The 14239-nt window shown below is 44.1% G+C and overlaps 1 protein-coding gene across 3 annotated transcripts in view; it reads left to right on the top strand.

Annotated features, from left to right (window-relative positions):
* The first annotated feature begins 568 nt into the window (after nucleotides 1-568).
* The window catches only part of LOC142432273 (zinc finger protein 350-like), a 48795-nt gene continuing 35124 nt past the window's right edge, over nucleotides 569-14239 (top strand). Inside the window, exons 1-5 of one of the 3 annotated variants that reach the window (XM_075537400.1) lie at nucleotides 569-785; nucleotides 2293-2485; nucleotides 5693-5819; nucleotides 6031-6126; nucleotides 11848-13365. In XM_075537400.1, coding sequence (XP_075393515.1) covers nucleotides 2459-2485; nucleotides 5693-5819; nucleotides 6031-6126; nucleotides 11848-13343 — 1746 coding nt within the window. In that variant the 5' untranslated portion in view covers nucleotides 569-785; nucleotides 2293-2458 and the 3' untranslated portion in view covers nucleotides 13344-13365. Of the gene's footprint in view, nucleotides 786-2292; nucleotides 2486-5692; nucleotides 5820-6029; nucleotides 6127-11847; nucleotides 13366-14239 lie in introns of those variants that run through there. The other 2 variants (XM_075537401.1, XM_075537399.1) reach the window with 2 other exon arrangements.

Raw genomic sequence — 14239 nt, 5'->3', positions numbered from 1 at the left:
CAGGCTTCACACTAGGTCCTCTTATGTGGCCTATCTGCATGTGGACGGACCCACCTGGAGACAGGAGCAGTGCCTCAGTTCCTAACACCATCGGAAATATGTGTTTTCCCATGGTCTTCGGAGACCCCTGTGAAAGGGTTGTTCCACCCCAAAGGGGTGGACACCCACAGGTCCAGAACCACTGAGTTAAATCATTGGAGACAATGGCATTTCAGAACACTAGTTTACATGAGTTTATATTTCCCAGCACAGTATATTTGAAAGTGAATGAATAATTGCATGCACCAATGTGGAGTAACCGGTTTCTTTCAAATGGCCTTCCTAGCCTAGCTACTGTGTTTGGTTCCCATCAATGAGCCATGCAAATGAGGTGTATGAAACCCTAAAAAGTGGGTCAGTATTGCCATCCGGTTAAACTTAAAAATCAAACACACACACACACAAACTTACACACACTCCGGTTAAACTTAAAAATCAAACACACACACACACACACACACACACACACACACACACACACACACACACACACACACACACACACACACACACACACACACACACACACACTTTCCTTTTATGTGGAAATCGTTCAAATATGGCCGCCCTCACCCAGTTGTCCTTAGAGGGCGGAACCGGAAATAATCCCTCGCCTACGCGTTCGCCAAAAAGTTTGACCCTCGGCGGCCGCCGTCGTCCGCGCAGGCGTCCACGTGACTGGCGGCGCTGCCCGCGGAATTTGAGTAGGCTGCGGAGCCCCGGTGGAGCCAGCGACCCTGTGGGAAGTAAGTGTGAGTTATGGGGGTGACTGGTGAGCCGGGAGGAACGCGGTGTTCGTCTTTCAAACAGGGCGAGCGACGTGAGGTCTCAGGATCCCCGGCGGCGCGGGGGCGGGCGCTTGGGGGGCAGCAGGGGAACCGGCGCCTTAGGGTGGGAGCGGGCTGAGCGCCCGGGGACCCCGGCCCGGGCCGCCCTCCCTGAATGCTAGCCTTCGCTGGCTAAGCGACCGCTTGTAGTTCATTGCATTCGAACCTGTTGTGAGCACGCCAGGGTGCAGAGGGCGCCTGGTGATTGAGTGGATACGTTTGGTTTCAGACTTGGTGTTTCTCGTTCTCCTCAACGCTGAGGATGCATGCATGCGGCAACGCGCTTTTGTAAGTGCATGTGATTTTTACGAGGGAAGGGGGAGTCTCGGGTCCCAGATTGGACATCCTGTCTGGTGCAAGGCAGCTTCGCACGGGTCGGGTGTGAGTTCTCCGCGGAAAATTGCTGCTTTGGGGGAGCGTGAAAAACCACGTGGAGAACGGGCAGAAAAGTGGAGGCTGCTGAGCCCAAAGAATACCGGAACCGAGAGAGGAGGAAGCGCCCCCTAGAGCGCGCGCGCGCGAGAGAGACAAAGAGGGTGAGCCCTAAAAGGGCGCGAACGTTACACCACAGCGATCCTGCCTTCCCACCTGAAAGACAAAGGCCTGTCCTCAGTCTCTGCCTTTAATCCTCACTTAGGGGATGGCCTGGTTGAGGGTGTTGGCCATTTTTAGTGGCTGAGTTCAGGCACATGTTGCTGGTGCCTAGTGAGCATGCCCAGGTTGACCTTCACCCGCACCTGGGTGACCTTGGTCTGAGCATGCCCAGCTTTGGATGGTCCTCATAGGTGTCCGATGCGTGGCTGATTTCTTTCAAACCACATTACCGCGGCATGCCCAGTGAGTTTTCTTTACGTGTAGGCATTTGGTGGAGACCACCCCTTCATCCTTTATCTTCCTACCCGTCTGTTAAAACTTGGGCTGCTAATGGCATGGTCAGGAGTTTGAAACTGCCGCACTTAGGGACAAAGGCAAGGCTTTCTACTCTTGCGAAGAGATACAGTCTTGGAAACCCACAAGGGATAGTGCAATAGTGTCCCAAAGGGGTCAGTATAATCAGAATCCATTTGATGGCAGTGAGGGGTTTGGGGTTTTGGTTAGGCCTGTCTTCTTCAAGGTTAGGTGATTTATCATTTCCCTTGAGAAACACACCTTCCCATGAAATGATAGTTCCTACGTTGTGAGGTAGGGGTTACACTTTTCTTTTTTTTTCTGCCTTGCATGTGTATTCGGTGCCATCTTCTTATTTCAAGATCATCATTTACCAGATTTCTGCAATTCTGAATCTTAGGTTTTATTGCCCCGGCACATACTCCGAGTCACTAAATAAAGGACCAGTCAACAGTATTGTGTAAAGTAGGGGGACAGGAATAGTAACAGCATCTAGATCAACAGGTGATGTGTCACACACAGTGTATTTTCCCATCAGTGTACAGGTTTTTAATCTCCAGCCACAAGAGGAGCACTGGGAGGAAGGAAGAAGAGGTGCCTGGTTTGGGGATTATTGCTTCATGAGAGACAGAAGTCTCTGAACAAAATTGGAGCTGCTCCAGTAAAATCAAAGACAGAACATCTCTGCTTTTGACAGTGCCCTAATGACTAAAAGAATGATCAACGCTCAGGTGACTTTTGACTTGTTTTGTGTTTTGTGGGTTCCTAGTGGATTTGTAGAAGCCTGTATAATGCCAGTTTAGTTCATCAGAAATGTGCTCATTTGGAAAATTGGAAGCTGAAGAGAAATAAACTTTGACCCGTCCTTCAAGATCAGTTATGTAGAAGATCAGGGATAATACTAATTTTCAGAGTATTACTAAACTTTGAGTAAGTTTCTTTCTAAAAGTTATGTTGCTTAATAATTTGAAGAGCAATATTTTCACGGATGTATCTAAAGCCCAACGAGTGTTGACAATAGTTTTAAAATGGCAGGTGGATTCCACCATCTTTCATGTTACAAAGGTAGAACAGAGAATCGCCATCAACATCAGGTCAAAACTAAAGAAGTGTCAAACACATACGTCTTTGGGATGTCAAGCTGGCAATCCCAAATCCATAGGGTAGATAGATACCCATCTGGAGGATTCTCTTCACTGCTGTGTTCGCAAAAAGGCTGATGGACCCAGGTGATCAGGTCAGGCAACATACTGCTGCGCAGTAAGGTGCGCTCGGTAAATCAAGACCAATGATAGATTGCTTTTGTGATGGCTGAGGAACCCTAACTGGGCAAGACAGCAGGCTGCTGGTTCACAGTGTTGTTAGATACCACGGAGTCTATCCAATAGCAACCCCATGCACAACAGAACAATGCTATAATTGAGCCCATTGTTGGAGAAAGTATATCAGCCTTTCTCCTTGAGGGCCTTCTACTTTTCTGCTGCACCTTTACCTTAGAAAGCATGACATCTTTCTCCAGGGACTGGTGTCTCCTGACAACATATCCAAAGTATTTAAGGCAAAGTCTGGCCATAGTTCCCTCAAAGGAGACACTCTTTATGTACTTTTTCCCAAGCAGGTTTGTTTATCCGTTTTTGTTTTTTTTAGTTCAAGGATCGTTTGTTGACCCTTAGGAGGTGTTTTCCAGTCCAGTCTGTTGGGGCACCACGCCCTGGCCCCAAAGACCACTTTCAGCATGCCCTGGGGACCTTGGCACTCCATTCCCTTGCTGTTCTGCTGCACTCCCCCCGTGCTTTGCCTCGGTGTGGTGGGATCAGGTCAGGTGCAATTCCCACACTGTGTCTCCTGTGCTGTCCCCTGTATTGCCCTTGGTCACTGAGGGCATCATGTCTCATAGTGGGGCCAGCCAAGTTTGTTAATCTTTTGGCAGTTCATGACACTTACTTTTCTTGGCCAGCACCACGGTTCAAATTCTTTGATCTTCCTTATTCAATGTCCAACTTTCACATGCATAGAAGACACTTGAAAACTCCCATGGCATGGATCCGGGGCCCTTTAGTCATCAACATCCTTGCTTCTGAGTACCTTAAAGAGGTCATACAGTGAGTCTTTATTCTCTTGCATGCTGTTTCCATATTGACAGGCAATTCTCTGTTTCCTTGAAAGTGTTGACTTCTTAGACCAATGAGGCCCATTTCCCTGCCTGAGCAACCATAGAAGGTTCACAGCGGCCAAGCAATGGCTGCAGAAGCTGACAGGCCTGTGGGAGAGCCTGTGGTGACCAATGGCAGGGCCACTCGCCGCTGTAATTGGAAGGCTTTTTAAGATGACCAAGAACAAGCTGACCTGATGTGGACAAGAGGAGCCTGTGCTAAGATGGCCAGTAGCACTTGGGAAAGCTGCTCTGCTTTCCAGAAGAGAGACCCTGCCTACATGGTTCTTTGAAACATTATTATAAATTGGACTTAATACATGTATGCAATCATTCCATGTTTTAGTCACATGCAACAGAATTGTGCATATGCTACCACAGTCAGTTTCTCAACATCCTTTTTCTATATAGACTCATGGATGTCATCTCCACTGCACCCCACCGCCACCTCCATGACCCTTGCCCCCCAAAACCTTTATTCTGTCTGCTGACTCATAGGTTCATCAGTCTGGTTTTCATATACCCAAAAAAGAAAAACATACCCCCAACTACTTCAATACAGTAACCCCCAATGACATAATACTGCTAGGATACCCTCTTATATGTACCGTTAAAAACCACCCAATACAACACCCCAACCTTGAGGTTTTTGTATCCTGAGCAGATCCAGTGTGCATCCTTGGGGGGAAACTGCTGGCAAGTTTTAAATGTTGGAGCTAGGCTTCTGCCCTTCCCATTCTTTCTTCAGCTTATCAATGTGCTCCCTTAAATGGCCACTGTCCTCCTATCCCTCCATTGTGGATAGAGGGAATTCACCAGAGGTTCATTTCCTGTATAGTTCCACCCGTCCATTTTGGGTTCCCACTGTCATTCATGCAAACCCTTCTGCAAACCACCAGATTGTCAGACTTTAGGCTCTGATCCTAATCCCTCCCTTCAACTTTGGATATTAAGATTCACAATCCTTTGGTGGTTGATGATGGTGTCTTCTTCCATGTGGATTTTGTTGACATCTCACTTAAGATGGCTTCTTGTTTGGAGACAAGCCTTTAATATCCACAGGCTATTTTATCTGATAGCGGGCAACATCTAATCTCTTTACCACAGGTTGCTATAGCACCTTCCTCCTCCGTGGTCCCTTCCTAGAGGCAAAGACCCAGCGGGACCATGATGCGCATGCTTTCTTATGCTAGTCTTGAGTATAAGCTCTCTTTCCTGACCCCAAATTATACTCTCTTCCTCAACCCATTTTGATCTGTGAGTTTTTCTGGGCCCTGGCAGTGGTTTAGCACACCCAGAGAGAGGCAAAGAGTCCTACCCATGGATTTACTTGTTTGGAAACTGGCAAAATTGGTTGAAGGGTTGAGATTCCTGTGAGCTGCACTTCAGAGAAATAAACCCTGAGCTGCCCCTGAGAGTTAGCGCCGATGCGGTTGGAAAGACTCTGACAATGTGGAAACCGGTGATACTCCTCACTGTCTCTCACAATCTACTGTTAACTTGTCTGTTAATCCAAACCTCTCTGCTTGTGTAACGTGTGTGGGTGTATAATTGTGAACGGTTTTCAGTTTCCTAGGCATACTTTCACTGTTGCATTTAGAAAATTCTAATTTCATTATTGGGTGGATTAAGGAATGTACACTCATTTATTTGAAAAGAAATGCACAAAACCAAGCCTAGATGTATAGATGTAGCCTACGTAGAACTGAACAGAACAACTTCCTTTACCTTTTTTTCATATTGCCAAATGGAAAATGCTTCATTGAATACAACCCTTTTGCTGTAGAAATCAGTGACACCCAGCGATGTGGCTGTAAAGTTCACCTGGGAGGAGTGGCAGCTCCTGGACCCTGCTCAGAAGACCCTCTATCAGGATGTGATGTTGGAGACCTACCGCCACCTGGTGGCCATCGGTGAGGCGAGCTCTCTAGTGATTGGCCTTGTCTTTGTCTCTTTCTTTCTCAGAGGCTGAAATCTCATTGCACTCTCTGGCATGAGATTGTTGAGGCAAATCTTTCTATTCCTGATAGCAAACCTTTTCCTGTTTGCCTTTTGAAAATTGAGTGTTCACAAACCTGAAGTGGAATTTGGTGTGTCTAAGATTCTGTGATTTCTCACGGACAGGTTATCAAGTTAGCAAACCTGATGTGTTCTCTTGGATGCAACGAGGAGAACCATCAGGATCTGTATTAGAAAAAAGCCACGGTGGAATGTGTTCAGGTGAGTGAGCCGAAAACACTCATGGGGAATGGTCGTGGAAGTTACATTCAGCTGGGAGAAGGCCTTACATCTGTGAGAAGATGTAACAACTTTCATGCATCCCTCTCCACTTGTGAGCCCTCTTTTTCTCTCAAGTTTAAAGAAATATTTATTCCTCTCCCTGAGATTAGATTTGCTCTCGTGTGATCTACATTTTGACATTGTGAGGTCCATACTTTGTTTCCTCAGCCTTCTCAACGCCATGCCTTCTGCATGTCCTACCTCCCTTACTATGAAACTCTCTCCAAAGACAGAACTTTGAATTTATAACTACCCTCAGGATACGATGCCTTCCTTCCCTATTCAATAGCATGGATTTATACCTTTGGTTAGGGGCAAGCAACTAGGGTCTTCTTCCCTTTAAAAACTCCTAGCTATTGGCATTTATTCTGAATGTTTACCACCTGCTGATCTTTCTTTATAGTTTCTACTCTTCTGATAATTTTGAAAGCAGAATGAACATTTTAAACATTCCATTCTCAGGTTTTTCAGGACCACTTTAAAAAAATCATTTTATTGGGGACTCGTACAACTCTTATCACAATCCATACATACATACATACATACATACATCGCGTCAAGCACATTTGTTGCCATCATCATTCTCAAAATGTTTTCTTTCTACTTGACTCCTTGGTATCAGCTTCATATTTTTTCCCTTATGAGCCATTGATAATTTATAAATTATTATTTTTTCATGTCTTAAACTGACTTATGTCTCCCTTTACCCACTTTTCTGTTGTCCACCCCCCTGGGAGGGTATTATAAGTAGATTATTGTGATCTGTTCCTCCTTCCCCCCACCATCCCCTTACCCTCCTGGTATGACTACTCTCGATATTGGTCCTGAAGGGTTTATCTGTCCTGGGTTCCCTGTGTTTCCCGTTCTTATCTGTACCCATGTACATGCTCTGGTCCAGCCAGATTTGTAAGGCAGAATTTGGATCATGATAGTGGGTGGAGGAAGCATTAAAGTACTAGAGGAAGGTTGTATGTTTCATCTGTGCTATACTGTTTGAAAAAGTTCAAGGAAAAATGAAATTCAAAGGTAGAGTGGGTGTTTGTGAGTGGTTTGAACTGTTCAGTGCAGATTGGGTCATCTGAAATGTAAATTCCTGTTTAATTCACAATAAAAGTTTCATTAAAAACCAATTGCATTATTGTACAAAAATTTTTTTTCTACAAAAATGTTTTAAGCCCCTCTAGTATATATATAAACAAAGGCTATAAGTGAAGAAATATATAGACAAGGATCAACATTATTTTCTTCGTAAACATCAGTATCTCAATGGCATCTGCTTTCTGTTCAAGAAAGAGATTTTGATTCCTTGTGAACCAAGCAATCTTTCAACCTGGACTGTTCCGCAATAGTACTTCGTAGGCTCCACTATGAGCCAGTTGAACTCGTAGCTTCCTCCTGCTACATCCAAGCTGTTCCAGGGTATCTTATGCTGTCTACTTGTGCTTCCTATGAGATGGTTGAAAACGCCATGGTTTGTGTCTGTTGCACCTTAGTCTTCCAATGACAGCATTGTATCTTAACTGCTGATCTTTTTTCTTTTAATTATTATTTTTAATAATCATTTTATTAGGGGCTCATACAACTCATGGCACAATCCATACATACATCCATTGTGTCTAGCACATTTGTATATCTGTTGCCCTCATCATTCTCAAAAACATTTGCTCTCCACTTAAGCACCTGGCATCAACTGCTCATTTTCCCCCCTCTTCCCTGCTCCTTCCTCCCTCATGAACCCTTGATAATTTATAAATTACTATTTTGTCCTTCGACATCTTCCTGCACCCACTTTTCTGTTGTCTGTCCCCAAGGGAGGAGGTCACATGTAGCTCCTTGTAATCGGTTCCCCTTTCCACCTACCCTCCCTCCACTCCTGGTATCGCCGCTCTCACCACTGGTCCTGAAAGGATTCATCTGTCCCGGATTCCCTGTGTTTCCAGTTCCTATCTGTACCAGTGTACATCTGCTGGTCTAGGCAGATTTGTAAGATGGAATTGGGATCATGGTGGGGGTGGGGTGAGGAAGCTTTTAGGAACTAGAGGAAAGTTGTATGTTTCATCATTGCTATACTGCACCCTGACTGGCTTGTCTTCTCCCTGCGACCCTTCCGTAAGGGGATGTCCAGTTGCCTACAGATGGCCTTTAAGTCTCCACTCCATACTCCCCCTCATTTACAATATGATTTCTTTTTGTCCTTTGATGCCTGATACCTGATCCCTTCAACACCTCGTGAGCACACAGGCTGGTGAGCTTTGTTGCTTCTGAGCTAGATGACTGCTTGTTTACCTTCAAGTCTTTAAGACACAGACACTCTATCTTTTGATAGCTGGGTCCATCAGCTTTCTTCACCATATTTGCTTATGCACCTGCTTTATCTTCAGCGATATCGTGTTGGGAAGGTGAGCATCATGGAATGCCAGCTTAATTGTCAGGGGAAGCCAGCCCCTAAAACATCATTACAGGTCCAGTAGGCGTAATTGTACTGCGGTAATAAGTAAAGATTATAGTAAAGTTATAGAGAGCATGAGAGATAGAAATGAAGTATTGAAATAAATGGAGTCAGACACATTTCAAGGTAGCATGCTCACCTCAGCCCCACTCGATGGTCCACGTGGAGGGAGAGAGAGAGTTTAATGGTAGCCCCCTTTTATATTCTCTGGGGACATGCAAGCCCCCTAATTACAGGTGAGGACATACTTCACTGGAAGGGGCTGTCCTATAGGTAATACAGTAATGAGGGGGGTGGTGGTCTAGGGACATACACACAATAAGAAGGGGAGGGATCCTAGGTTCAGGATGGAGGCCTAACTTTGACCTAGTCTCTAGATCTCCATAGGAACCATTATCAGTAGGGTGTGAACGCTTGGTCTCAGGCCTCAAGGAGGAAGAGTTTATTGTCCCCAGTAGCAGGGAGTGAAACCTGCCATATAGTCTGGTTGACTAACTGCCCTAGAGGCCTACCCTGTAGTCTGGTGACTGACTACCCCAGGGAGGATGTCTGTAAGCGTTTGACCTCTCCCCACAAAGTATTCTTGGATTGAGGGTGTATTTGAGTGGAGGCCCAATGTCCATATGCTACTGTAATACTAAACCTATAAATATATTTACATATGAGCATGCCTTTATTTGGACCTCTATAAATGCCCTTTGCCTCCTAGCTCTTTATTTCCTTTTACTCTCCTCTTGTCCCACTATCATGATCGGCCTTCATTTGGGTTTCAGTAATTCCTCTTGGTTACATTACCTTTGATCACACCCTACCAGGCCTCCTACACCCTCCACACCACCTATTTGGATCACTTGTTCCCTTGTCCCTGGGTTTGTTAACACTGCTCCTTTCCCCCTCCCCACCTCCCCCTTTTCCATGTCCCCCCGGAACCATTGATCCCGTTGTTTTCTCCTCCAGATTGTTCATCCAGCCTATTTTATTTAGCTAGACCTATGGAGATAATAACTGTATTAGACAGGGTTCACTAGAGAGACAAACCAGATTGCTAGTAATTATATATAAATATATTTATAAAGATAGATATATAATTCAAGAAATAAACCATTAAATTATATACAGATAGATAATACAAGAAATTAACAGTTAAATTATAAAGCAGTGAGACACTAGCAGTCCTTCAAGATTTGAGAGCTGCCAGTTGCCAGTCCCCTTCTGTAGAGAGAGCTGGGCTATATATACCCAGGCAGCAAACAGCAAGGCAGGTCCCCAACTGTCATCTACTGTCAGTCCCCAGCTCCAGAGATGAACATTCCAATCGTGTGGGCTTAAAGGGACCTCAACTTACAGCGACACAGTCCACAGGCTAGGCATCCCACAGGTAGTGTACCCCTTTAAACTGAGGCACAGAACAACCAAGGTGAGGCTCACTGAGCCATTTATCCCTCTGCCCTTCAGTTAATCCTACTTGTGTTTATCGACCAGGCTGGCACAATAAACTATAGCAATAACCTTCAGAAAAACAAGAGCAAAACCAAGCAACAAAAGAAAACAAAAACAACATCAACAACAAAAAACCAATGATTAAAAAAAAAAACCAGAAAAGCCTGTAGTTAGTTGAAGAACTGTGTGTTGGCCTTTAGAGTTTTTTCCTGGTCAGTCTGATGGGGCACTAAGTCCTGGCCCCAACGTCTATTTTTGTTATTCCCTGGGGACTTTGTTGCTCTGTTCCACTTGCTGTTCTGTTGGATGCCCTTAATGTTTTTGCTTCGCTGGATCAAATCGAGCGGAATTCCCACACTATTTCCAGTGTTGTCCTCTGTAGGGCTATGGCTCAGTGAGGGGCTTTCGTGTCTCATAGTGGGGCTGGCCATATGGTTTTCTGTGTGAATTAGTTGCTTTGAGTGGGAATGTTGTCCTCAAGGCTCTGTGGGCCAGGATGTGCTCCACTCTAATTGCAGATCTTTTACAGCAGATTTGCCAAATGCAGTGTCTTTGATATTGTATGAGCAGTCTATGCGCAATGAGTATAGATCCATGGCAAATGAAATGCTTTTCAACTTGAATCTTTATTCTCACGTACTGACTTGGTCCGGTTGGGAGAGTTTGGGTTTTGATTTTATGTTCCTTTGGTAATTTCTGCTGAAGTTTGGATTCAATGGTCTGCTTCAGTATGTGCCTCAAGTTCTTTCTGCCTTATAACACATGACTTTGACAGGGATTTATTACAAGTTAATGAGTCTTACTCTAATTCTGGACCCCAGTTCTTCCTGTGGTCCAATTTTCAGGTTATTAGCTCAGTATACAACATAAATATAACAGTGATCGCGTGCTCCAAAAGAGGGGGTGTGGTGCTTAGTTGTTGGATTGTGTCATTTCGTTGTTATTGTTGGTAGTTAACAAGGTTACTTTTGATTATAAAAGTTGTACTTATAGAAGCAGTGATTACAAAGGAGTGAGTTAACAGCAATGTACAAGTGGCCTGGGGATGGCATCTCACCTCCTCAGAATTCACACAGGGCAAGGAGAACAAAACTCAAACTCAGCCTTTAAAGCAGAGATCCGATGGGCCTCCACCCTCCAACCTTCATCTTCACCCTTCCATGGCATTCTCCGTTTCAGTGCTTTGTTTGATCATCCATTACAGTGGCCACAAGAATTCACAGGCAGTGCTCCAAACCATGGGTTTTAATTAGGGAAGTTTAAGGTTACATTTCAGTGCATGACTTCTTGGCTGTACCCTAAGTGGCGATGCAACGATGCTCATTTCACATTGCTAAGAAATGATCCTGCGGGATTCCACATGTAAACGCAGCCCCAAAGCACTCAGCTGCTGTTTTCTGGTTTCCCAGAGAGGGCCAGCAAATTTTCCAATAGAAGGCACTCAGTGTTTTCCTTTCATATCCCAGGAATCCTGCCCCTCTGTCTCATGAGCTTAATTTATTTCTGGCTCTCTTCTAATTCTACGGTGTTCCCAGTCTATGTTTTCGAAAAAGGATTTGTATTCATTTAGTCTGTTTATCTCACTTTGTTTCTGTATTAACTAACTTTGAGTTTCCATTTGTTTACATTGTTACCAGTGTACAAGTAACAATAAGCATGGTACTTTGTTTACATTCATATCGTTTTACACTAGATGACTCACTTGGATGCATTTTTTTAAATGATTCTATTGGAAATCAACATGAGGGAACGCTTATTATTTTCTTTTCTAGAAATCTGGAAAGTTGATGCTCATTCGCTTGAATACTCAAAAAAAGAAAGAAGATGGGAGAGAATGGAACAGTGCTATGATAGTGATGTTCATCAACACAAAAATAATTTTCTTATTATGGAAAATCATGGGACATTTGACCTATCTGAAAAAGCTGTGAAATCAATTTTAACCTTACCAAGAGTCAACCAGAGCAGAAGCAATAAAATAAAGAAGTCTATTATGCTTAATGGGGGTGAGAAGACTTTTCTCTGTGCTGACCAAGAACAATTTTGTAGTGAAGTTGAATTGCCCGGGCGTAAAACTTCTGATCGCCTTAAATCACAATGCATTAAGCTTCAGAAAAAGAACATCAATCCCAGCACTCAGCAGCGAACTCATAGTAGAGAGAATCACCACGTGTGCAGTTATTGTGGAAAAGGCCATTCACAGAAAAGACTACTTGTCATCCATGAGCGAATCCATACAGGTGAGAAACCCTATACGTGTAGTCAGTGTGACAAAGGCTTCACCAGTAAACCTTCTCTCACTGCTCATCAGTGGATTCATAGTCGAGAGAAGCCCCATACATGCTCTGATTGTGGAAAAGGCTTCATAGGGAAGAGAATGCTTATTTTCCATCAGCGAATTCATACCGGTGAGAAACCCTATACATGTAATCAATGTGGAAAAAGTTTCACCCAAAAGTTCTATCTCACTGTACATCAAAGAACTCATACTGGTGAGACGCCCTATGTATGCAGTGAGTGTGGGAAAGGCTTTACCAGAAACACTACTCTCAGGACTCATAAGCTAACTCATATTGCAGAGAAACCCTATGTATGTACTGATTGCGGAAAAGGTTTCACTGAGAAGAGCAGTCTCACTCTACATCAGCGCGTTCATACTGGTGAGAAACCATATGTATGCAGTGAGTGTGGAAAAGGCTTCTCTGGGAAGATGAATCTAACTCTGCATCAGTACACTCATACTGGAAAGAAACCCCATATGTGTGCTGAATGTGGAAAAGGCTTCACTAAGAAGATTTCTCTCAGTTATCATAAGCAAACACATGCTGGTGAGAAACCGAACATATGTAGTGAATGTGGAAAAGGCTTCGTTAGAAAGAGTGACCTCATAGTTCATCAGCGAACTCATACTGGTGAGAAACTCCATGTATGTAAGGAATGTGGAAAAGGCTTTGTTTGGGAGAGGGCACTGAGATTTCATAAGCAAACTCATACTGGTGAAAAACCCCATGTATGTAGTCAATGTGGAAAAGGCTTCACCCATAAAGGAAACCTGAAAACTCATCTACGAATTCATACAGGGGAAAAACCCTATGTCTGTGGGGAGTGTGGTAAAGCTTTCACCCAGAAGTCATCCCTCTTAGGGCATCAGAGTTTTCACACAGGGAAGAAACCCTTTGCCTGCAATCAATGTGGAAAATCTTATACCCAGAAGTCAACACTCAATCAACATCTAAAAGTTCACCAAGAGAAACTTTCGACGCAGTGAGAGGGACAGAGGTTTTAAAACGAAGCCGGGGGTGGGGGGGGGGGAGGACCTGATGCAAAGGGCTTAAGTGGAGAGCAAATGCTTTGAAAATGATTAGGGCAAAGAATGTACAGATGTGCTTTATACAATTGATGTATGTATATGTATGGATTATGATAAGAGTTGTATGAGCCCCTAATAAAATATTTTTTTTTTTTAAAAGGAAGAGCTCATGTCTCGTGGATTTTATATAGGGCATTTACCATTTAGCTGCAGTGTATGTGTGGAAACTTTTTCCTGTGCTTCTAAGTTTTTTTTTCACATAAAGCAAACACAAATGAAAAAGTTTTAATTTAGGCAAGGTTGGAATTCTCTACAGGGCGTCACATGTCATCATGCAGAATGAAAGCCTTGGCAAAATACCATATATACTCGTGTATAAGCCAAGTGTTTCAGCACATTTATGCTGAAAAAGTCCCCCTCGGCTTATACTCAAGTGAGGGTCCCACTTACCTATTATCTGGTGCAGTGCAGGTGTTCTCAGGTCTCGCTCATCTGCGGATGGCTGCAGCCTCTGGGTGTTCTGATGACTGCTGATATCACCGCTCTATTTTTCTCCTGCATGCCGGCACCTTGTGTTTTCTGTGCCATACTGGACAAAAACCTGCCCGCTTCTTTGGACTGATGGGGGGGGGGCACAACACATCCTTGCAGATCATGTTGGATGTGGCTGCTCTTCTCCAAGGCTGTGACCAATGACGTAGCCTTTACAGTCTTACCCATGCTTGCTCACACCCTCTTCTTCCTCCAAGCCTTGCTGAATACAAGTACTGATATGTCTCTGGTCTTGGGTATACAGTACATTTATTTACAGTACTTAGTCTCCTATGTTTTATTTTTTATTAACCTCTATTTTG

This window comes from Tenrec ecaudatus, chromosome 18 (assembly GCF_050624435.1).
Source record: "Tenrec ecaudatus isolate mTenEca1 chromosome 18, mTenEca1.hap1, whole genome shotgun sequence".
Lineage (NCBI taxonomy): Eukaryota > Metazoa > Chordata > Mammalia > Afrosoricida > Tenrecidae > Tenrec > Tenrec ecaudatus.
This window is presented reverse-complemented; position numbering and strand designations above follow the sequence as displayed.